Source organism: Mastacembelus armatus, chromosome 8, assembly GCF_900324485.2.
Source record: "Mastacembelus armatus chromosome 8, fMasArm1.2, whole genome shotgun sequence".
In the NCBI taxonomy this organism is placed as follows: Eukaryota; Metazoa; Chordata; class Actinopteri; order Synbranchiformes; family Mastacembelidae; genus Mastacembelus; species Mastacembelus armatus.
In genome coordinates this window covers 21,399,242-21,423,991 of record NC_046640.1, presented here as the reverse complement: position 1 = coordinate 21,423,991, position 24,750 = coordinate 21,399,242, and the positions used below count along the sequence as shown (strand labels likewise).

The 24,750-nt window shown below is 42.9% G+C and overlaps 3 protein-coding genes across 5 annotated transcripts in view; all 3 read right to left on the bottom strand.

Moving 5' to 3' along the window:
- Positions 1-440: 440 nt before the first annotated feature.
- On the bottom strand, positions 441-3,997 carry LOC113140919 (uncharacterized). 2 transcript variants are annotated; one of them, XM_026325034.1, is made up of 2 exons: positions 3,841-3,997; positions 441-3,120 (listed from the first exon to the last, which is right to left on the bottom strand). In XM_026325034.1, the coding sequence occupies exons 1-2, from the start codon at positions 3,860-3,862 to the stop codon at positions 1,142-1,144; spliced, it is 2,001 nt and encodes a 666-aa protein (XP_026180819.1). In that variant the 5' UTR covers positions 3,863-3,997; the 3' UTR covers positions 441-1,141. The 2 variants fall into 2 exon arrangements, with proteins under 2 accessions (XP_026180819.1, XP_026180820.1); XM_026325035.1 differs by having other exon boundaries at positions 441-3,117.
- Positions 3,998-4,008: 11 nt separating this feature from the next.
- ccdc134 (coiled-coil domain containing 134) lies at positions 4,009-12,980 on the bottom strand. Of its 2 annotated transcripts, none has more exons than XM_026325036.2 (7): positions 12,656-12,980; positions 9,358-9,491; positions 9,099-9,220; positions 8,347-8,431; positions 7,756-7,937; positions 5,480-5,551; positions 4,009-5,178 (listed from the first exon to the last, which is right to left on the bottom strand). In XM_026325036.2, the coding sequence occupies exons 2-7, from the start codon at positions 9,458-9,460 to the stop codon at positions 5,053-5,055; spliced, it is 690 nt and encodes a 229-aa protein (XP_026180821.1). In that variant the 5' UTR covers positions 9,461-9,491; positions 12,656-12,980; the 3' UTR covers positions 4,009-5,052. The 2 variants fall into 2 exon arrangements, with proteins under 2 accessions (XP_026180821.1, XP_026180822.1); XM_026325037.1 differs by lacking the exon at positions 12,656-12,980 and adding an exon at positions 9,659-10,660.
- An 838-nt stretch (positions 12,981-13,818) lies between these two features.
- Positions 13,819-24,750, bottom strand: part of mei1 (meiotic double-stranded break formation protein 1) — a 47,882-nt gene continuing 36,950 nt past the window's right edge. Inside the window, exons 28-32 of the mRNA XM_026325278.2 lie at positions 21,825-21,906; positions 21,326-21,432; positions 20,563-20,694; positions 14,407-14,519; positions 13,819-13,873 (exon numbers count right to left, since the gene is read on the bottom strand). Of these exons, the coding sequence (XP_026181063.1) occupies positions 13,819-13,873; positions 14,407-14,519; positions 20,563-20,694; positions 21,326-21,432; positions 21,825-21,906 (489 nt within the window). The remainder of the gene's footprint in view (positions 13,874-14,406; positions 14,520-20,562; positions 20,695-21,325; positions 21,433-21,824; positions 21,907-24,750) is intronic.

Below are 24,750 nucleotides of genomic sequence, written 5' to 3'. Positions count from 1 at the left end.
TGGTCTGATAGTACGTCACCCATCAGAAGCTTCTGTGTCACTAGAGGAAGCCACGCCCCCTGTGGTAATGGAAAGAGTAGGAGCTCACCGGAAAAATTCACAAAATAAATTTAAATCTAAAGCTGTGAACTTCCCCGCTATTATACCACTCACTCTACCTGCAGATTAAATATTTACTCATTCAAATTCATTCAAATAACCTTCACCTCTTTCATGCAAACATCTCGGGTTACTTACGAAAATAGTAAAGGAACACTGTAAAAAGTTATCCATGCTCAACTTTAAATATGAAATACCTAAAAATAATACAAATACAGTCGAATTATTAATTCAAAATGTGTATTTAATCGATCAGAGGTTAAATTTAGTGGATTAAATGTCTCACAAAATATTCTATAGCACATTTCTGATGACTGGAAGAAAATAGAACAGACACAAAATGGTGCCAAAATTCTTTATTGTTGATTTCACTGCAACAAAAGTTAAAACACTAATGAGCTGTTAATCCAGTTACAACAGTTGAGAGTGTTTGGCACAACAGGATGTTAATGCATAACTTTTTTTTTTTTTTGGTTTACATAATAGTGTGAAGCAGTGCAATACAATCACTCAGTGTGGTCTGTGAGGACAAACCCTAAAGAATTTAAAAAGCTTTTTAATACTTCAGTGCTTCAGTTCACTTTCAAAAGTGATTACTGCAATAATCACCATGTGAACACGCCCAGCAAACCATGTTATTGTCTCATACGTCTATACAAAGACCAAATGAAAAAGCAAAATTGTAAATCTTGAAATAAAGTCATTTTCATTAAATGAACTATAACAGCGACTATTTTCAGCAATTGTGATCATAAATAATTGTCTCTTTCGTCTTTTTTTATATTAAAAAGTCAAAATGAAAAATCTTGATCTGATGCCAAATAACCAGCTGTGGGATAACCGTGTAGAAAGTCATTTGATTGGTCTGAAACAGTTCAAACCAACATGTGGAACAGTTTCTGCTTTTTAAATGTATAATAATGTGTGAATCCCCGACCATATATCTTATATTACAGCACTCTGGCTACTTGCTTTGGTAATTTCCATGACATTAAAAAAATCTGAATATGATCTCATCCAGTGGAAAATGGCTCCATTCTGTTTACTTGTTCCAGTAGATCTCACAAGACCTCTTCTCTGAGTAACTTGTTTCTGTTGTTGCTGTGCCACATCGGACTTTTTCTTTTACTACTTTCACCACCAGACCACCGGCCAGGGCTGCTGCTGCTGCAGCCTTACCTAGCTCAGCCACTGCAGACAGAATGCGTGTTGTTACTGCCACAACCGGGCCGGGCCCTGGTGCCACAGGCCCCCCACTCACGGCACCAGCAGACCCAGCAGCCACTGGAACATTTGCAGCCACCTCCTGAGCTAGAGTGGCCCCGGCTGCAGCACACGGGGGGGTCCCCGTCCCCGCAGCCACAGCAGCCACTGTGTGTTGTCCTGCTACCGAAGCTAAACTACCCTCAGCTACAGCAGCACCTGATGCCCCTACTGCTGCAGTATCAGCTCCACCGAGGGCTGCTGTGCTGACAGATGCTCCCTCCAGAACTGCACCTAAAGCAGCTCCAGCTCCCATAGTGGCCCCCATACCTGCTGCCACCCCCACAACAGACGCCCCTATAATACTAACCTGCCCAAGAGCATCCAGAGCACCCTCCCCAGGACTGGCAGCTTCAGTGCCAGCAATGGCTCCCACAGACCCACCTAAAACTCCACCAGCTGCTGCCCCCAGAGCCACAGCCGTTTTCCCTGAAGCTGCTGCCACTATGGCCCCCACAGCTTTCCCAACACTTGTGCCTCCAGCTACTGACATCCCAGCTAGCTGACTTGCAGCAAAACCCACCGAGTTTCCCACAAGAGATGCCCCAGCTGCAGCTGCTAAAGGGGCAGCCGCTCCAAACACCACTCCAACTGCCATACCTGTGGCTCCAGCAGCCACCAGGGTCTTAACTCGCTCCAGCACCTTAGGAGAAAGTGCAGCCTCTCTTCTCATGCAAGTCAAGGATGAACGTAAAGGCTGCCGCCTGCTAACAGCCCTGCTGCAGCCTTTACGTCTGCCTCTGAGCTGGTCCCTGCATCGTTCAACTTTCTCCCTCAACAGGCTCAAAGCACTGTGTCTGTACTCCTCTGTCCATCTCTCCAACCTAAAGTCCTGATCATATTCTCTCTCTAGCTCCCTCCCGCTGAGCCTTTGTGAGCCTCTGTCACTGGTTCCTGTAGTGTCAGGCTCTAAGTCACATTTCCTTCGTTTTGGAAGTTTGGCCTGTTCTTTCATGGTGCTATTATTTTCCCTTAGTTCTTCCCCCTCTGCCTCCCCTCGCTCCCTCAGCATCCTTTTCTGCTCCTCCCTGATTGCAGCCTCGGCTTCTAAAAACATGGTATTGGTATAAAACCCTGTGTTAGTCAGCTTCACCATCTCGTCCACTTTAATCAAGAGCTCCTTAATTTGCACTGAGTTACTGGGGTCCCTGTTGTTGAGAACATGGTACCTGCCCCCACACCTGTCAAGAAGAGCCTTAAGTCCATCAGGTGCAGTCCTCAGGTACTCTTCAACCCCCATGCCCTCAAGGTCATCACCTCTGGTAAAAAGAACCACTGTGTGGTGACGGACTGCATCCTCCCCAAATACCTGGGCTAACTCGCAGACAGCCTGGTTCTCGCCGTTTGTGTATCGTCCTACTGGCACCACCAGGAGGAAGGCATGTGGGCCAGGGGCAGAGAGAGACACACATTTTGCTACCTCTGCATGAATCTGCTCCACACTGAGGTGAGTGTCTCCAAACCCCGGCATGTCAACCACTGTGACTCTCCTCATCCTCCTGTGTGTGACAGCCTGCCCAGCATCCTCTTCCTCAGCGAGCACAGTGCTCCCAACCTCGCACATCTGGGTGACAGAGCTGGCACTGGTCTGTGACAGGAACTGCCTCCGGCCCAGGATGGTGTTTCCTGACGCACTCTTGCCGCACCCGGTCTTTCCGACAAGGACGAGCCTGAGTTCTTCGCTCCAACTGGTTTTAGAGTCGTCGCCTTCCTTCTCACCCTCCATATCAACATGCTCCTTTTTCTCCTCCTCACCTGCTGATGGAAAAGCAGAATCAGACTGTAACTCACCGACACCTTAGACGTGTCCTGGGTTCACTGACACACACACACACACACTTGGTTGTTTTGTACACACACGTAACTAAAACTAGTCCGATCCAACAGCCCTGCAATGAATCCTCCAACTACAATGTTCAGTTTGTGTTCAGACTGTTTCACATCAGGAAGATCAATGTGGAGGCTGAGGTTTGTGGTGGACTGGACTCTGTCAGAGACCTGAAACAGGTCTCTGCAGGACTGATGGCTCAGAGGTCACTGACGAGTGTAAACAGAAACCAGAGAATAGCTCGTTTACTGGATTTTATTGTTTGTTGTCTGTTGCTAATGACAATAAAAGGTGACATGAAATTCACACACACAAACAAAACAACTGGGTAGCTAGCTAACGTTAGCTAACATTAGCTAACGTTAGAAGTTAGCGTTATGCACTAAGTAGTTAAGCTGTTTTATTTATAACTCAGATATCACTAAATGACAACCGAGACTGGCATTAAAGGTCAGACTTTAACAGGGAAAGATTAGGTTTTAATCCTAAAGTCAGGCCGTAGGACCTTACGTCGACATTTATGAGCTAACATTAGCAAAACAATGTAGCTGCTACTGACGGTCAGAGGCTAATTCAGCATTAGCGAGTTAGCATCAGCGCTATTGATCAGAAAACAGTCGAAAAAAAGGGACGTTATGAGAAAGTCTCACCACAGTCCATGTTATCAGACATCCCAGAGTCTCAGTGAGAGCCCAGGTCTCTGGATTCAAGCTTTCATTACATTAATGTGAACGAAGCTGAAGCGAAACTAAACTGAAAACAAAAACATTGGACCTTGGGTTCAAAGTGTGAACCTGCCCTCTGTTGGCAAACACACCTTTTCTTTTCATTTCACTTTATTTCATTAAACTTCATAACAAAATGGCTTGTTCATTCTGCAGCAATGATATTCTTTCTCTGAATATACATATAGTTTTATAACAGTCAGAACACTATTTCAAAATTACATCAGTCACACTTCCATAGATCTGAATCATTAAAATAGGTCAAGAAATGAACCAAAAAGCAAAAGTGTTTAACAGTAAAGGGGCAAAATGAAGCATCACATACTCAGTTAACGGTGGACGTGAATAAAAATAACTCAGGCTGATTAAAATGAAACAGATATGTAAGGAAAATTCACATAAGATCCCTTAAGATGATTAAAATATTCAAAATGACAAACAAAGAAAAGTTCTAGCAAAAACAAAATACAAGATGTGTTGTTAAAACATGAAGCAGCAACAAGAACATAAATCTGCCTATTCACAAACATCCATCTAAAATATTCTCCAAGAAATCTCAGTTTAAAAAACGAAGGAAAGAAAATTAAACTTTATTCCATTGTCAAATCATGATTAACCTAACCAGGAACAGACTGCATATAAATGAGGTGAGGTCAAATTTATATTTGGCAACCATACATATTAGAAGCATATGGGCTTTAGACACAAACCTAGACCAGACACAATACAGTAAGGTTTTGCAAAGGTTTCTGAAGCAAATTTATTATACTAAAATGAATTGTAGTCCAAAGTACAGTTATGTAATCCTCAAGTTATCAAAAATGAGTTTCCCTTATCGATTCCTGTTCCAGAGATGTCTTTTACCTCTTATACAACGTTAGATTTTTCAATTATAGATCACTGTAAAGAGCACAGCAATTCAGGCCTTTGTCAGAAACCGACTAACTTCCACCTCCACTTTCCTTTTTGTGTCACATTGAGGCTTCTTCTCTTGTTTTCAGCAGAGCACCTGGCTTTTGTACAAGAGACGGCAGCTTTTATTTCCTTTACTGTCAGAGTCTTCAAGTCAAGCCACTCCTCGTGGACTGTGCATATGCTCCTTCCTTTTCTGCAATTCACGAGCGCTGAGCTACAGCGCTATAGCTCTGTGCGAGAGCGGGAGATGCGAGGGCCTTTCCTGATTTCTTTCCTCTTCTCCTCCTTCCTCCTCCTCTTCTCCTCCTCCCTCAGGATCTTCTGGAAAGCCTCAGCAGTGTGAAGCACCTATTAACGGTATGAGAGTGATGACGCTTCCTTAGATTAGAGACTTTTTCCAACAGCAGAGGCAGGTAAATGTGTGTGTGCCTGTATACTTTTGTTAGTGGTGGTGAAGGTTTAACCAGGGGGTACAGAGTGTGTCAGAAGGATGTTAAAAGACTCTTAAGACTTTCAGTGGCTGCTAAGTGACAAATGGGGCGTCACTACGATGTTAATGGGTGACGTGGAAGTCATTAAGTGTGGTCACTAGCGATACTGCACATGCACGGTCTTGCACGAGTACCAGTTATGTATGTGCCTTACTCACGTCGTCTCTCTCGGTGCGATACGGGTTTGTAAAGTCTGGGGATTTCTCCGTTATACCCAGCTCCTGTGACATCTGAGAGAGGAGTGCAACAGACAGATGACAGAGGAAAACAAGGGGGGGGGGGGGGTGTTATTATTTCTTCAAAAGATATAAGGAATAAAAACAAGACACTGCTGCATCACTTGTTTTACAGCTAAAACACTGCATGATGCAATATGGCAAGCAGCTGCAAACAGAATCGACATTTCTTCTGACATTTCCGTGGCAACAAATGAAAGCAATGCACAGGATTCCTTTGATGCTGCTAATCACATTGAGGATATACGAGCACGGCTTCATGAAGACGGATACAGATTTGAGTCACTCGATGCTGAATCGCTGTTCACTAATGCACCACTGGAGGAAAAAACTGATGTTATCTTAAAGAGGACCTGGGGAGGGAACGAGATCACAACAAACATAAAGAAAGACACACAGTGGAAAAGCTCATTAAATAAACATGTACAACACAAATTCTCCTGCCATAGTAACTGCTACATTCAAACAGATGGGGTATCCAAGGGAACATTTCTTGGACTGGTTCTTGTAAATACAATAATGACTGAGCTGGAACAGACTACAATCACAAATCTTCAAAGAGAAGGAGTCATAAAATTCGCCTTCTGCCTTGTTGATGTTACTGCCCTTCTGGCTAAAAAAAAAAAAAAAAAAAAAAAATCACTTACAAAATCTCCATATTTTCAAAGAAGACTCATAAAAGACAGTATATTCATTCCACCTGCTTCATACGGTGAAAATACAACAAGTCTCAGATCAGATGTGTTGTGTCACAGGCCCAACTGACTTCAATCAGGAACTGGGTCTCATTAGAAACTTTATGCCACTAAACTCTTTTCCAAATCAGATAACAGACAAGATCCAGAAAAACTAGTACTACCCAAAACCTCTGAGTGATACCAAGACAGACTGTTGATCCATCTCCAACAATATGGGACTCCATCGTGGTTTCTTACTTCACTTCCAGTGAGGATCCTATTCCTGAAGTGTTTAGAGGTTCTGTTGTAATAACACTTAAAGGTTTAATACAGAGAAACCTGAGCACTGCCTCTTTTAAGTCAACACACAAAAACATCCACCATCTGACATCAGGCAAAGGATTTCAACATCAGACTGAGCTGACTGGTTGGTCTTGTTATGGTGAGTCCACAACCGATCAAAGTCACGTCTGCCTGTTGCGGCTGCTGCTGGTTTTAAAGTAAAACCTACAGCTGGAGAAAACTTCCATTGTGCCGTTGCCCCTTTTTTAAAGTCACTTATATGTATTGAGTATCAGTGGATCTCCTGAGCTTTAGATCTCACGTCTTCATTTGTGCTTTAGGGACTATGAGCTACATGAAACAGAAAGCAGGGGATCAGAAACTTAAATTTTGGGTTAGTGAGGCACAAGTGAGGGCTGAATGCACTGCTTCTGCTTCAAGTCTCAGAATTAATCCACTATATAATCCTCTTGGCACATTGCTAAGGTCACAGATTAATCCTGCAGGAGTTTAGTTCATTAACCCACACATTTAACAGGGAATACCGTTTTATCTGCTTTGCTCTTTTAGATTGTAAATGTCATAATACATCATAGACACATTTAGTGACAAATCACACACTCTGCAGTTATGACAGAGATGTATTAGCCAACACCAAGGATGTATCGGACACCGACATGAGAACAGATCGCACTAAAATCTCCATATCGACTGTTTGACCTGAACAACATGGTCTCTGTCACTTCTAAGCACCTGTCACTGTGCGACACAATGCACAGATTTATCAGCGTTTCTACATTCTCACTCAACCTTCCCACAGAGAAACGTTTTCATTTACACGGAAATCTGCATTTAGACTCCGCAATATCTAAATAATCTACAACTCCAGCTCATTCATTTCCTTCAAACGTCAGGTGCATCAACATATCTATATTTTGCTCAGCTATCAAATCTACAGAAAATTGCAAAAAGAAAGTAAACCCAAGCCATCAGTGTTAAACGGGTGTAAACAAACGGAAAGAATTGGTTCTTTTCATATTTCCAAGGCCTGAAAACACATTAGCCCTTAAATGTCGCCAGAGTCCTGGTTTTCAGCAGCTTTATCTAAGCAACACCACTCTATCATGATTTTCACTACTATTTTCTAAATTCAACACATCAAAAGCAGAGGTTGGACATCAGTGGGTTGCGAAAAAAAAAAAAAAAAAAGGGAAAGTACAGGTGACTGTCTGGTCTTACAAGTGTGAGGACATGTTGGTGGGCTCCTCCTGTGAAAACCCCGGTTTGGTTACAGAAGTTCAGGCCCCAGCGCAGCAGACCACCCCAGTCAGCGTTGCGGTCATAGTAGTGGTGGACGATACGGGGAAAACGTAACGCCACGTCACCAAAAAACGCTGTATTCTCCACCACATGGGAATAAGCTGCAGAAATGTGTGAAGAGAGGACAGACGGAAAAGTGCAGGTTAACTAGAAGGAACGAGGGGACAATGTGATGTGATATTAAAGATATCTGTGCTGACAAAACACGTTAAAACAATTAAACAATGATGGTTGATTTTGTTGAAACTGACATGCAGTCAGATATTACAGACAAAGTTCACATTCCCTCCTCTTTTCTCCTCCCCTCATGCTTATCCTCTTTCTGCCGAGGATAAGCATGAGAGCCAGGGACTGACAGAGGTGCAGCTTTTAGAGATGGTACCAGAGCCCAAGACAAAAGGGTCATGGGTGGTGGTAAAAGACTCACTAGAGTTACTGTCAAATTAAGTGACTTATATAAGCAGGGCAGGAGAAATGATGAAACAGCAGAGGTGTAAAAGTGAATAAGACCTTCTTTGATCTTATCGTCCATGGGGAAGGGGTCGTCAGGCTGCATGTTGGCTGCAACCAGGATTTGTCTCGAGTCCTCCAATACCTTAAGAATAAAGAGAGAATCAATATCCAGGTTTATTTACTCTACACTGTGTACTGTGAATTGAAGTAGCTGTTGTAATGGAGGTGGACAAGCCCATGAGTCTACAGCTAGCGGCACAGTGGTAGATTAAGCAAAATGCTGATTATACCTAGCATGATATTTTACACAACATTTCCATCAGGCCCAGCTGCTTAGTCCTATTTTGAAACAAGAAGCAGTTCATGAGACATACTGGCTGGTTTAAAGTGACTGTTGCATTGCTTGTGAAGTTTTGTCACACCACCATGTAACACCATCACTGCATCAATACACACAGAACATGTCTGAGACAACACACACACACACACACAGATTAGAGTCAGTGTTTAGGAGACAGCATAAGGAAGAGACAAGAGACAAAGCTCCACATCTCATACATGAAGTGGTACAGAAATGCTGACAGTGTGTTTCAGCCTCTGAAGGTTGACTGCTAGACGTCCTTGGCATGCACAGATAGCTGCCCTCTGGGAGACGGAGGCATGCTGTAACGCAAAGCCTCCAGTGTAGTGTTGGTGAATGGCACGCTGAGCAGCTCACTGTGAGTTCAAATTCTAATTAATGCATGGAAACATGCTGATGAACGTAATCACTGGATCTGAAGCCTTTGACTCTTTGTTGGTCTGCACACCTTGAACAGTCCTTTCAGCATGATGTCTATAATCTTGTACTGCTGGTTGATGTCGTTCAGCTCTACCAGATTCTTCAGAGCATTCAGCTGATCCTTCCTCTTCGTCTCAAACAGCCGCTTGTCTGATAAGAGTTTAGGAAGACAGACATTTTCCACATGGACATAACACAAATGTTCACTCATGCAGCCATCACGCACACAGAAAGGCACAGAACAAGCATTAGTCCACTCCCACAGGCATCTGGCAGCATGAGGATACAGATCTCCAGGTTGGAGTCATGTCTCGGTCGGTGCGTGTCTGGGTCTGCCGAGCTGAGGGCGACGGCGGCGAGTGCCAGGACCACCGCACACACACTCCTCATGGTCAGCAGGGGGCGGCAGAGAGGCGCGCTTCTGCACACAGATGACAGTACCATGCATCACATTGGTGAACGTCAAAAATATTGGCACAGAGCTGCATTACTTCAAACACAGAAGGGAGACAGAACATCTCCCCCTGAAAACGTAATCTCTGACTGATGAACACATCTTATTTCCACCTAAAAAAAAAAAAAGTGCACCTTGATTGAAATGTTTTTTTCCATCATGCATCCAGTTTTCTTCCTTCAGATTTGCTCGAAGCACTCTCTCTTCTGCTAAACTTGTGAAATATGTGAAATACAGAGCCATGCTGGGGATAAATGGACAATATGGAACACCAGAGGGTACCCTGCATACGAAGAGCGGCTCCTTATGTTCCTTTTAAAAACACATCTGATGTCTGACACATGCACAAACCCCAGAGGAATTTTTAGAATCTCTTTACAAGACCCCCTCACTGCTTTTGCTTCTCCTGCCCCACATCCCCTTGGTGTCACTATGCGAAGCCTTGGTCTTCGTCACCATTTTCATTCAGACGCAGCTTCCTCTTCCTCAGAGGCTTTTTATACATTTGAAAGGGAGGAATGAAAGTGAGAAGACTGAGACAGCAATGCTGATAAAAAGCTATAAGTCTTAGTTTACTGCATCTTAAGGGCTCCATCAATGATCCTGGGAGGACAAGGGGCAGGGTATGAGTGGGGGAGCACTGAGGCTTTTAACCCGGGGGGGGGATCAAGGAGCGAGGAGGCGAGACCCCGAGGAAACAACAGCTTTCCCCTGAATATTTCATCTTCCTTTTCTAAGACACTGAGATAAAACTGAAAGAAGCACAGATAGGAAAGGAGGTGCAAGATAAGAGTACGTGGCTGTGCAAGAAGATAATGGACGCCAGGGACTTGATTTTTCACTGACAGAAGTAATCTTTAGAAGACTGGCTGCCAACTGCTGAATCTGAAGGGCTAGGAAGTGAGCTCATGTCTTAGGATGTGTTAATTTACATTGAATGAGGCCCCTCAAGGATCTTACGTGTATCACAGGGGGAAAGCATATGGTCCGAGACAAACGCCCCCTCTTCAGGGTGCTGATAACATAGACCAGCCATGATCATTTCACACTAAAACTTCTTCCTATTTTACAGCACATCACATCCTGACAGCAGCATGAAAACGAAAATGCTTCTGAACTTATGGTAGATTTCAAGAGATTATTTTCAACCTGCCAATATGACACGAAAGATGGGACAAAAAAGAAACCTGTCTAACTTCCTTTTTGGTGCAGCTGTTGGGGCTTAAAGTGGTCTCTGTGGTCATGATGGATTATTATTAAAAAAAAAAACAAAACATAAAACAACTTCTTTTTTCTTTTTTTTTTTTACAGAGTCAGGAGAACCAAGTGTTCCTGAACATAGCTGAGTGAAGACGATGTCCGATTAAGGCCAATTTGTGCATTCTGGGAACATCTTTTGGGTAGCTTCCCAGTTTTCTGAGAAACGCTGCACTAAATATCCTTAAGTGCTGGTCGAAAGCCTCAATATTTCTTGGTAACAGCCAAAAGAAGGAGGCCTGGTCCTGCCACGTCGGGCTACTTCATGTTTCTGTGTGCTTCCAAGCAGGCAGCCGTATAGTTCTGACAGATATGTGCGAGCTACAGGGTTATGGCAGCTGGCACAATTTAATGCAGTTAACACATACATCCAGCAGCTGCTCATGTTTCTGTGCAGTAAGGGCAGTAAGTGCTGAGACTTTAAGAAGGAGTGGAAGAAGGACATTAAGGGAAGATCAATCATCTCTAATGTGGCATGGGCAGCACCAAAATGAGAATCTAAATGCATCCATTAACTGTAAGCAGGCAACCCTAATTACACAGGGCAATCGTTAAAAAAAAAGAAAAGAGAATCTACCAACAGAGCCCTCATGTTTGGAGATTAGATTATATATGATACAGCCAGAACAAATGACAGCATCCCCACTTTTCTTACTCGAGGTATAGAACACAGCATATGTTAAACAAACACCAGCCCAGTGCACATACTGTAGGATAATTAACACATCTGCCAAGGAGTGGGCTTTCATGTCCCTCCTGCTGAATCCTGCACTGGATGGATCTGACTCCAGCTGACCCACTGACGTTCAGCACCCAAGCTGCGAGGGCCCGGTTCAGATCTGGTCTGTCAATGTGGCACTCAAGCTGGGTGAGTGGTGTTTGCCGCGAGGAGGTCTAAGGCAGAGTGATTCTGGCTGAAGCAATGTAAGCCCACATAAATCTTCTGGCCGGAGGAGATTTTTATTCTCTGCCAACAACAATCTCCAGTAGCAGAAAAGCTGAAGTTTGACTTCCTGCGTGGGAGATCCAGGATCCAGCTTTGTCAGATAAGTAGTAGTAATCAAACTACAGAGCTATGGAGATTGCTGCACCGTTTGAATTCCCTGTGGTCTACAAAAACGCATCCCACAATGCAATACAATGCCAAATCTCCACAAGACAAAAAAAAAAACCCTGAAAATAATCTTCAGTCAACAGAAGGAAACTGTCCAAACTGCCAACTCTGAAACAATCTCACTCCTTGAGGAGAAAGCAGCTCCTGAGAGGATGGGAAAAGAAAGATGCCTATGAGACAGCTGGACGTGCCGCACTAGTGGATCCAGATTCCCCTCAGGCTTCCTGCCTGCTGTGAGAGGTTTGAGGTTCAAGGACTGACACATCAGCTCAGTCTGCTTCCATCTGTGTGGCTCTGCCTCTGTCATTATTCATGCAGGGGCAGAGCCACAGACATGCGTAATGGTGATGATGATGATGGCAGAGTCTGGATAAAGACTGTCATGTGGACCATCAATTACAGATTTCCTAATTGTTTGCAGCTCCCCCGACCCGATCCGCTCCCCCACCACCCGCCCCACCGTCTCCCACCAATCACGAGTTAATGTTTGAGTTCATTTCAAGTCGCGTTTATCACCATATCTGCCGGTAACACACATAAACTCCGCACTATTATCTATCTCATCAAATCTCAACCATGTCCATAACGTTTCCTCAAAGGGCGCACTTTTGGGGATCAACCAAGTATTTAAAGCCGCTCCTCCACACGTCGATTCCGCCCGTCACCGCAGCTGCATGCCCCGCTGGATCCAGCGCGGCAGACCCTCCACCCCCCCTTCTGATGGAGCAAATTACAGCCAGAAAACTCGCGGATCACTCACCGTGTTGCAGCGAGGAACGGCGGCGATCGTCGGGCAGCGTTTGCTCCAAAGTAGTGTAGTTTAACCTTTTTCTCTCCGCAGCGAACGGTAAAGGTCGGTTCGCCGGTGAGAAGGGTAGGACAGTCAAGCTGCCCCCTCCGGATCCTCAGGTGACAACAATACGGAGGTGGAGGTGTTCATTTACATGCGCCGCTCGCTGCTCCACTCCCCCAGCGCCACGATCGCACCGGCTGGGTCGGCTTGGACGAATGACAGCGAACGGCTAAACACGGAGGAGGATGTGGTTTCCGCACGGACGATTTAGAGAGAGACACACCACCAGACCGCTGGGCAGCGTTCAGTTTCCCTTTATGCGCTTCCTCCGACACGACTTCAGTCCTGACCCCTGGAATAAAATGTTAGACAGGAACATGTTGGTGTCTGCTAAGATACTTTTATATGTCTAGCTGATCATGCTATAAATAGAAACCCCTTCTTTGAATTGAACAAACACTACTTTTTATTTTCCTTCTGTAATGCAGGAGAAGTTTAACAGACTTCATCTTTAAAGAGGAGTTAATCAAACATCAGGGAGCCCCCAGGAACATCCAGAGAGAAGAGACTGTCCCCCAGCAGCAGGGCTGTGAAACACACCTGGAAGATGCCACCCTCTGGCTCTCAAATCAGGCTTCCTACTCCAGTTTTACACAATCACAACCCTCACTGGGCAGAAGATTTCCCTTAAAGAAGAAGAAGCTGATGCTTGAGGTGTGGGATGAAGATAACTAAACCACTTCTCTGGGTCTTTGGCTACTGTGAAGTCAAACATGTCCTTCTGATTTCTGCTAACAGCAGGGAAAGTCCCAGAAAAGCAAACACTACTTAAATTTTACAGCGGTGTTGAATTTTCTAGAAAGGTCCCATAACAATAAGTGAAAACGACTTGGCTGCTGTGCTGCTAAGATTCACCTCTAATCACTCCCTGGTTGGAAAATATTTTCAGACAAAAAGAGACTTTTCTTTAACACTGCCTGTAAATTTGAAACTTCAAAGGAACAAACACATGCATTATGGGAAAAACTAATCAGCCATATAGGAACTAAATAAATGTACCCACGAGAGAACAGCGAAAAAACAGTCAAACTGATTCTGTATTAATTTGTAAGTGTCCGCTGGAACATCAATCAGCCAGCTGTCAGTGTGAAGTCGGACAGACAGACGGACACGTCTCCAACACGTCTGAACGCAGAGTAAAGGAACAATAAAGCACGGTGAGGAAGAATTAGGTTTCATTTGAACGTCTACGTTAGGATGTAAAATGCTCTGTATTGATGATATGAACCGGGCTGTTCATGAGAGAGTGTGAGTGGGAGGGTGAAAGGAAAAATGAGTGTGTGTGAGGGACAGAGAGTCCGTCAGCACAACAGATGTACTGAGCCTGTAAGTGCAGAATAACTGCAATACAGCAACAACTGCGTCTTAAACACCACACATTTTCAAAGAGATTAAGTAAAAAAAGACTCACAGAGACTCAGTAAATTGCCAGAAAAAGAATCAATGACGATATCTTGCTGATCTTTGAAGAGCAGCACTGGTATCGTTTTTATGCTTCTGCTTGTGCAACACATGTCAGATATTTATAGAAGTATGTCTGAGGTTTTTGCAGAGTGGGAGGTTTAGTTTCTGCACATATAGTTGAGAGTGCATGTGGCTGTGTGTGTTTTGAATAGTTCACAGGTGTGTGACTGTGTTTCACTTCAGGTGCAGGATACAGGACGTTGCTGCAGCTCTCGCCTGGCGTCTGCGAGCTGAGGGACTCCAGCAGGTTCCTCGCTCTCTGCTTTTGCTCCTCTGTGGGTGGCGGCCGCAGAACATCACTCTGGACCTAAATGAACGGAAGAAGAGAGAATTTTACTGTGTTGAGTTAGAGATGATGACTCAAATTAAAGGTTTGAAGCTGGAAAAATAAAATGTTTGAATCAGAAAAAAAGAGGATTTGGTTTCATTTCAACTGGTTTATTTCCCATAAACGAGCACTAACCTTTCACTCCACAAATGACAAGTGAGGGATTATAATGTATGTCCCTTTTAGCAACACACATCAATAAACAGCACCGTTGTGTCCCTGAACCTACTATGAGTTAAAATTACGATGGTAATAATAAGCAGCGGGTAAAAATATCTAGAGGTTAGAATAATGGCTGTTCTTTCAGCGTCTATTTCAGTCAGACTAAGAGAAAAGTGTTAGAAATGATGCCGCTCTGATATACATCGTGTTACACATCCCCTTAACTAAAGACGCACTTCAAAACAAAACACCTAGTCTGGCTGAGAAAAGGTACATTTCTGTTATAGTTTAGTGAATTCAGGAGGGAGCAGAGAACCACATACACTTGGGATTTTGATAGTGCTAAATAAGTAAAGAAGACAGGAAAATTTCTTACATGGGGAAGTTATTTATTTCAGCTATCACAGACGTACAGTAGAAATGAATCGATGTATCTGCATGCATTAGGCAATAAGAAACACTAAACGCATTGTGCAGCAAAACAAAAATGAAAATCCTGTAGAAAATATTCACAACCATGAGGAAAAGTTAAAAGGTTGCAGAGCATCTCTAGCAGTCGTGAGCAGTGTCAACAGGGAGGCAGACTGGGAATACAAGGATTACTGTTCAGGATCGGCCATGAGGAACCGCCAAGCCCTAACATACAGCTGCCAATGATTTGCTCTCCTCCATGAGGTTCAGAGGTTCAGAGGCTAGCTAACGGTCAATTAAAAGTACACGAGTCAATACACTGAATCACCGAGTATGATCTTCACACGGAGCCCGAGGAGCTGAGCTGTGAACGACAGCCTCAAGTGACTGTAGGACAAACCAGAATCACAGCACAGCAGAATTACAGCCAGATTAATTAAAACTGAGCTGCGACAGCAAAAAAAAAAAAAAAACTGTTACAGAACCACCGCAGTGCCTCATAGGTCGCCAGTTCATCATTATCTTCCTCATAATCACAATAATCTTCATTCTTGTTACCACCTGACGAAGCAACAAAGGCGAAGGCCGGAGGGATGAAAGCCTTTTTGTACGTTTTTGTCTGGACCGGTGTGGATTTAAGTTAGCGTGCACAGGCAGGGATTAGAACCAGTGGTGAAGACAGCGGGTACAGACAGAATGGATAATGTCTCTTCAGTACTTCAGTCAAAGTACTCAGCTGGATGCACACACTGGCTGTGCTTGCCCATACTAATTTCTGCTTTGACACCAACAAAGCTGTGCCAACACGTACGATAAAAGCCGACCGCTACAACTCACAATAGAAATGTTTGTTGGAAACAAAAAAAGAATTTTTAGAGCTTTATCAGGTTTCCAGAGCGAAAAATGACTCTGCGGGACCTTCACACACAAAAAGTGAGCGCAGCACTCAAAGTTGAAGCTGTTTTTATTTGCCAACAAGTGACTCTGGATGATGGTATTTTGAGGAATGGGCGGGTAAAGGAGAGGGCACGATAAAAAACTGGTTCCAACAGTGTTCAGTAATTGAAAAGAGCAAAAGGGGAAACGGCGGTGAGTGATGTGGAGTCGGTGGGTTGAAAACAATTTAGAGAGCAACAGGAAAATGAAAGAGGAAGAAAAGCAAACAGAAAAGTCCAGTAAGTGAAGAATTGGGACAGAATGAGCAATGGGTGAGTCTCACCAGTCTTTGGTAAGTGATTATCCCAAGCTGCAGAACGTTCTGAGCTATATTAAGATATTTGTTTCAAACATCACCAGTAAATATCTGAAGGAAGACATTTGTAGAATAGGACGAGATGTCTTTAAGATTCATCTGGCAGAGAAAGAAAAGCCAGATTCAAGGCCTTCCAGCTACAAAGAACAAAGAGGCTTGGCACTCACTCGCTTGAAAACCTATTATCAAAAAGCTCAAGCGAAACCCCCTGCAGCCTCAATTATTCAGAAATATTAAAGATTATCGAACGCCATCAAGGCCCCCCACAGGCTTTTAGTGGAGACATTGAACTGAAAATCACATTGGGAAAAGCCCAACCCGTGGATTTCTTTGAGAAATTCGTATTTGAAAGTTTCCAGGAGTTGAGGAATAACCTGCTCACTGTCTCGGAAACAGTTTGAATGGGAAGATATAGATATTTTTTTTAACACCAGCACTTCCAACAGTCTGATACAAGCAGACAACTCACTGGGACCATTATCACGTGTTTTCCAAGTGCCCTGGAATTTCCACTAGCTGGACGATAATCAGAGACAGCCCTTAAACATCCAGATTGAGTTTCGTTTACAGATGTTGTGCTTGGGAAAACATCACCAGACTTTCTTGGTTTCTCTAAATTGAACATGAGAATAAGAATGGTGCTCAGTAAAAAGGTCATCCTCACAAAAAAAATCTCAAATGATCAGACTGGTTTAATGTGATACGTGACATTTTTGTGATGGAGAAACTGACATTTGCATCATGACTTAACAGGCATATCTGATAAAAGCTGAAATGAATTGACTGAACAGTTTAAATCTGATTTTCAGTAAAACAGCATCAGTCATACATAACATACATAACTGAGTGTAACAAGTTAAATAAGTTGGATAAATCATCTGAAAGTTCACAGTCCTGATGTCTCAGTCTCTTTATCCTTGTATCTGCATCTTGTTTGAGAAGTCCCTTTTGTTAACGTTACATACTGAAAACATGTGCATGGTGTCATGGGTTTGTTGGTTTTCTATACCCAAGGAAAATATAAAAACAAGAAAAGACAAGAAAAGAGACTCCACTGGCACGAACTCCAGAAGCTTCACCTTTGCTACCCTTTTAAACCAGCCCCCAAATCACACAGACAGTTAAGACACAGGAAGAGAAGCACATGCAAATATAAAAATAGGCAGTGTTAAACCGGAAATAGCTGAAGGCTAATGCTGCAAAAGCAAACAATGCTTGTGTACGCACAGTACATGCATAAATCAGTCTACCAACTGATAGTCATGTCAGGACTCACAGGGAGGAAGCAAGACAGTGATGTGATGCCAGATCACTGAGAAACGTGCACAGAGAAGTTGCTCATGAAGTGAGATTTCACTTCAGTCCAAAGGCAGATCAACTAAAAGCTACAAAAGCTGAGAAGCTGAATGTGTGTGTGACACAGTGGCGCAGAGGAGATGACGGGGAGGAATCATGGTGTCTTGAGACTGTTAAGAGACATGTGTCTGTCGCATTGAACCCTGCCCTCCTTAAACTGCTTCCACAAACACACACACACACACACACACACACACACATCAACATAAAGAGACGTATATCCACACAGTTCACCCTGCACTGGGAGCTGCAGTGTGTGCCATCATTCTGTCTTCTGATTCTCCACCATTTTCTGATTGCTAAGTTTTTCTGGTTTGATCTATGTTGAGCTAAGCTGTCTGATGTCTTTAAGGAAACCCAGATGGGCTTTAAGCTTTTGCTGCAAAGCTTAATCATGTAACGACAAGGAGATAGTTCATGTTCACAGAGAATGCATGCACTTAAAGCAAGTCACATAACAGACTTTATCTTCTGGGGATGATCTGATACAGACCAGAAACATGTGTCACATAAGTGGCTGTGACCATAATTAAATGGGGCTAAATTCATAGTTGCACAGTTATTTTCATCAGTTATTCTTCTCCTTTCACCTTTGTGACATTTTTTTTCTTTCCTGCTTCTGGTACTGGGTCCTACATTTCTCCAGTCTACCTTTCTATATTAACAACATTATTCTACTGTTAGGGGTGGAAGCTTAAATTATTATACGCTTGCAAAGCTGCAAAATAAACTGCACCACCTCAGGCATTTTTGCCATAATGTGAACGTAACTGCACAACGCTCATTTTGGAAAACTTCAGTGAGGAAGTACAGACCCTGAGGCTCTGTTTTCATGGCAGTGGAAACATAAGCTCAGTGTCACTTCATGCTGGTGTTTTTCTGATTTCAAAATCTTATTTGACTGATGCGTTGGTATTCTGGTGCCCAGCCCTGAAGAGGAATTTGATCATTTGTTGTACTCATATGCAGAGCAGGCACAGAATAAGAAAAATAATCATTTTTAATAAGTCACTCTCTAATGAGTAGTTTTTAAACCACAGAGCAACAGCAGGAGTGAACTGCTGACTACAGTACAGGGACCGGGTGTGTGTAATTTGTATTTGCAGGAGGAGACTGGGTTCAGCCATCTTCAAACAAATGCCCTGTGGGGACAAAATGTCTAGAGAACCGAACAGATATCAGCTTTACAGTCGTCAGATCCAAGGCTTGGACAGAACGAGGTGGTGACGTTATTCTTATAGACTTTGATAGTAAGTTTGAACAGACTCAGTTAGTATTTATTCCTTGACTAAATGTGTGTCTTTGTTATCTAGATTGTATTAATCAAGCTAAACTGCCAGTAAATCCAGTGCTCAGGGGAACCTTTTCTTCAAAGGTGCCTGATTGTAACACAAAGAACAGACCTTGAGATGTGAGCTGAGGCCATATCAACAACAGACATATCAAAATCATAAAAATGGTACTGATAGGAATCTATGCTTGTTTGTTAAATGGTTTATACAATTTAGGACTCATGATTCATTCAGGTTTGTGTTTTCAATGCAAATTATTAATCAACAGTCTCAGGACCCAGAGGTAAACATACCAGAAACTTAAATTTCATCATTTCTTGTGCAGGATCAATATTTTTGAATCTTGTATTTGCCCTAAAGCAAAATAAATTGAGGGAATGATTTAATTTGGGCAGCACAGTGGTGCGGTTGTTGGCCTCCTCCTAGCAAGAAGGTTCTGGGTTTGAACTCCATTGGACCCGGGGCCTTTCTGTGTGGAGTCTGCATGTTGTCCCTGTGTCTGTGTGGGTTTTCTCCTCCCACAGTCCAAACGCATGTAGGTTAGGTTGATTAGTGACTCTAAATTACCCGTAGGTGTGAATGTGAGTGTGAGTCTGTCTCTGTGTGTCAGCCCTGCAATTGGCTGCTGATCTGTCCAGGGGGGACCCATCTCTCACCCAGTGCATGCTGGGATTGGTTCCAGCCCACCAGAATCGATTATCGATGGATTTAATTTTTTATTTGCATATTATTATTTAATATCTCTCCACCTGGATGTGGTCTGCCAAGAGCAAAAATCCATCTGCCTGCCATGTAATTTATTGACACAGCTGAAATCTATGGACACAAAACACAGTCCAGACACAATTTAACTGCTTGCTTGGTTTATTAGCCGTGTTAATCAGCTTTTTAAAGTCAGTCTGCAGAGCCTCGACCGACACAGACGAAGACTCATTAGAGCTGATATGACCAAAGATACTGGACACCAGTTACAACTAACAGCTGAGATTACAGAATTAATGTCTTTGCTTTGTGTAGACTCGGCTGTCTGACCATTATTGACACAATTAAAAGAATTTAAGTGGGGTCTGGAAGAAGTGCAAGTCTGAGATCTGTCTCAGGGTGTTTTTGCAGAGGCACAAGCTCCAGACCACAAAGTGGCACTGAGCACACCTGGGCTACAAGTACCATATCTGAGCTACACCACCTCTCAAACCTAGCTGGTGACCTCTGACCTTTACAATTTGCCTCGGTCTTTGTGATGTCAATGTTAAACTATTGCATTTGCCCAGCATTGTACGTGCTGGCATTTTATTTGCACAAATAAGCCTGTTCTTCTCTGTGCACAGATCCTCTCTTGTCTCTCCATTTCATGCTGGTCTCCACAGCACATTATTGTAATTTAAACACTGTGTGAAGCCAACTGATGAACTTGATTTAACTTTCTATTAATTTGATTTTGATTAATTTGATTGATTCATTAAGGGACTACAGGCATTCACAGGTAGCTACATGTTAAAGACTGAGAATCCTGCTTCGGTCTGCGTGAGTGTACATATGTGAGGTCTACCTGTGTGAGGAGCAGCCTGAGGGCTTGTGCTGTTTCCTGGCTGAACTCCTTCACCCCTCTCCTCTCCACCACCTCCATCACCTGGAGCAGGTCAGGGTCACACCGCACCGCTGTACTGCTGTGCTGCAGGAGCTGCAGAGGACACACGCGGTCATTAGCAAACACAACAGGACTGGAGCGAGGACTGGGAGAAAAGTAAAATAAAAGAGACAGAAATAAAGATGCGTACATGTAATCAGGCATAGTCAACAATAAACATGTAAAACTTCTGAAGTGATCTGATATTGTTTTATACAAAATTCCTTAAATATGTAATGTGTAATGTGCTCCCTATGTAGATTAAAAGACAGTGGTTGATGTTTTCCAGTGATTACACACAAATAACAACATATTTATGAATACAATATTCCATTTCTGCTCTAAAGATCACTCTAGATTATGACACATTGAACCTTTAAGTGATATCAGATATTCTGGATGTGGCAGCTGGCCAGCAGTTACTCTGAATAATGAATAAACAGAGTGTGTCTGGAGACAGAGGTCACAACAGAAAATGTAGTTTTAATGTGTCTTAAATTACTGCTTTGTTTTGTGTCAGTCTGCATTACATTGTATTGATTTCACTCTTATTACTTGTGGTTTACATAATTCCAGCACCATGTTTTTATTACCGTTATTAACTTTTGATAATTTTAACATTAAAAAAACATTACCGCGAAGAAATTATACTTGATTTGAGTGGTGTGTATATGAAAAATCTCACGAGTGTGATGAGCCTGAGGATGGCAGGGTGCAGTAGGCAGTTCTCTCCTGAGCTTAGCAGGCAATAGAGGAGGAATCGACTCCACGGCTGACACACCACATACTTTGCTAACACACAGGCAAACCCAGGGGAAGAAAAATGACAAGTCAGGATTCCTCACTCAGCTGAATCCTGTGTGATTTTTCTCTATTCTTCATGGTGCAATTATGAAAAATGGCTAAAATTGAAGAAAACATGCCAAAAGCGACAACATCAAGACAAACAGCACATAAAAAACACACATACTCAGGGTCAATATAATACAGAATAATGAGACACACAGGTACACACACACACACACTCACACAGATGTGCTGTTCAGCATATAGTTTTTTTTAACTTCTGTATAGACATACACCTATTATTTCATCACAAGCATTCAAACACTTGCTTTTTGTTATGCAAATGTATACGGATCACCTACACTCATTCACACTCAAACTGTCTTCCTGCCTGGTACCTGTAGTTGGACTCTTTCTCTCAAGGAAGCCAAGCAGGGAGCTTAGACAATTGACTGCGGCTCTCAGCAACAGCTCATGCTTCTAAGGAGACCGAGACACATCAGGGTGAAACATGAAAGAGAAGATAATGATTTACATATGAAAAAAAGAAATCATATCTGCATATTTTTTGTCATTGGAGGCACAGAAATGTGACATGTGCCAATGTACTGTAGTTTGTCAGATATGGATACAAACACAGCAACAGGAAACAGACATGAACAACACGCACACACACGCACACACACACACACTTGCCAATGGGCAGAGATTCAGCCAGAAACAAAAGAGAGAACAAGGGGACGCTGGAGAGAGCGACTGAGTAAGGTTTTAATAATGCATGCTTCTCCCACAGTGGTGGGGCTTGTAGTGAGAGCTATGTAGTGTCCAAAAATACTGAAGTAGGCCAGGCGGATATAAAGACAACAGTGGAGAGTCGCACCCTAATCCTGAGATGGAGAGGAGGAGACTGGAAAAGAAAGGAGTCACAGGGATGAAAAAGCAAAAGAGGCGAAGTGGGTAGGTGTAAGAGAAAGGGTGGTTGAGAAGAGTTCAGGTGAGGATGCGATAATTAAAGGACAGGTTCAAATGAGAGCAAACTGAGGAGAAAAGGGGGAGTCAAGAAAGTAAAGGGCAGGGTGGCGAGGAAGCAAAGATGGAAGAAACAAGCAAGGAGGAGAGGAGCCCCAGAGCTGCAGTGTTTCCTCCTGCCACCGAACCAGAGCATCAAGGGGAGAAGAGAGCAAAACATAGGGGAGAAGAGGGGAGCACAGAACTGTTTTTCATATCAGCAGCTGAACAGCAGACTACAGAGCACTGAACCATAAAGTTGAAGCTCTGCTCAGCACTACAGTCTTTTACACTGAGGAAATGCCACGGTGTGAAACCAGGCGCTGGCATGCTGCAGCACAGGCATAGGAAAAAAATACACCAGGAATGATACCCAATTATTGCATAGTTCACACATTTGAACCATATTATTTTTAGACTGCCAATCTTAAATATATAAATACCTTTAAAAGTTTCTCCTTGTTGACTCTATCATTAATATAACCAAATGGTCTAGTATTAGTGCACTGGAAAACACAGCTTGTATTCTTTCTTCTTTGACTTCATTAACTGGAGGATTTTCAAGGTTTTATTGCTCAAACTTCAGTTTAATTGCCTCTGACTGCTATCAACACACTGATAATTAAGAACAATAATTTGTTTTTGGACATTTACACATTTTTTGTCCTCTGAGTTCCATGCCTCAGCACATTCAATTTGAAACAAAAGGCTGGATACCACATTAAAGTGCCAAGTCTCAGCTTTACTTGCAGTAGTTTAGCATCAATACAGAAAGAAGCATGTAGCGGCTACAGGCCTTTTAACACAAAGCTGAAATTGCAGCTTAATTAGACACTTTGCTGCTACATCTTTCTTGGGCAGCTGTGTGACATCTCGATGCTAGTTCATCCACAAACGACCTCAGCCTTGGCTCAGAGTTGACTGAGAATTGCTATTATGAACAAGGTCAACATGTCCATCAATATGAAGAGTAATGAGGAGTCCGTGCAAGTCAAAAAGATAATGAGGCTCAAAATAAGCCAACCATAATCGATCAGAGAGAAATCAAAGATAGTTTGTTCGTCTAAATCAATAGTTGGGTACTTTCCAAAACAAGCAGGTGTGCACAGAAAAAGTAAAAAAAAATAGAAAACAAGCTGGTACACAGAAGAGCACAAGTGGATGAGCAGAAGATTGTTTGTGTAGTGAAGAAAAAACACTATGAGTGCACAACAAGTCAGAAACACTTTCTGCACATTTCTCCTTGTCAACAATCAAGAGAGAGTTCATGACCGTAAACACAGAGGATTCACCACAAGATCAAACTGCTGGTAAACCTCAAAAAACAGAAGGACCAGGCTGCACTTTACAAAAACATACAGAAAGAGCCCTGCAGTGTTCTGAAACAAAGTTCTATGGACTAATCAAACAGAAATCTAACGCTCTCAAAATGATGAAAAAAGGAAAGTGTAGAGAAAAAAGAGCATCAGCCGCCAGTGGAGCTTCACACACTGGCGGCTAGTGATGACTGATTTCACTTCTGATTGTTGCAGAAAAATACAGGAGCTTTCTATGTGCTCAGATTCAGAAAAACACTTTAAACTCGTTGGATGTCATTTCATCATCACCGTGACAATGAGCCCACATATACAGCAAAACAACCAAAGTGCTTTTTAAGTTGAACAGGTGGAATATATTGACTGGTGAAGACTGAAGTCAGACACCCCACAACACACAGAAGCTGACGTCTATATGTCAGACAATCATTGACTGCAAAGGATTTTCCACTGAATATAATTTTGCCTGATGTCATGTGCTCCAGTTACTTTTGAACCCAAAATAACCTTTGAACATTACTTCTAAAATCGCTTATCATGTGTCTCAGTTTAGCCTCGGCTCTTTCCGTTTAAGATTTGCTTGCATCATTTGCACTCACTGTTTCAACATCATTTCCTTTTTCAGGACAAACTTCATATTTGTTCATTATGTGCTAAAGTATGCTGGGGTCGTAGAAATATTTTGAACTCATGTCTATTAAATGGATAATGACTCTTTGATGTGTGCTATATTCAAGCTGATCTCACTGTCAGTTTATGGACACAGGCAGGACGTATTACCACTGCTCATTCTGGACCTACTCATTAAGTCCTGCAGGCTTCGTGATTCATTGTTTCGCACTAGCTTAGCTTCAGCCATACAGAAAAATGGAACCTTTCATTGTGTGGCTGTTCAGCCTTGGCTATTAACTGATGGCAGTAAAGGTAGTAGCCAATATAGTTTGCTGTGTGATAGCCCATTTTAGTGCTTCATATTTATGTAGTGCCTCTGTGTACTGTG

Excerpts from the sequence above, each read along its gene's own strand:
- LOC113140919 (XM_026325034.1), bottom strand. The coding sequence starts at position 3,862 with ATGTCTGATAACATGGACTGTG. Across the intron at positions 3,121-3,840 it reads GTCTGATAACATGGACTGTG|CAGGTGAGGAGGAGAAAAAG; the intron begins GTGAGACTTTCT and ends CTTTTCCATCAG.
- ccdc134 (XM_026325036.2), bottom strand. The coding sequence starts at position 9,460 with ATGAGGAGTGTGTGTGCGGTGGTCCTGGCACTCGCCGCCGTCGCCCTC. Across the intron at positions 8,432-9,098 it reads TGCTGAAAGGACTGTTCAAG|GTATTGGAGGACTCGAGACA; the intron begins GTGTGCAGACCA and ends TTTATTCTTAAG. Across the intron at positions 5,179-5,479 it reads ATCGCACCGAGAGAGACGAC|GTGCTTCACACTGCTGAGGC; the intron begins GTGAGTAAGGCA and ends TACCGTTAATAG.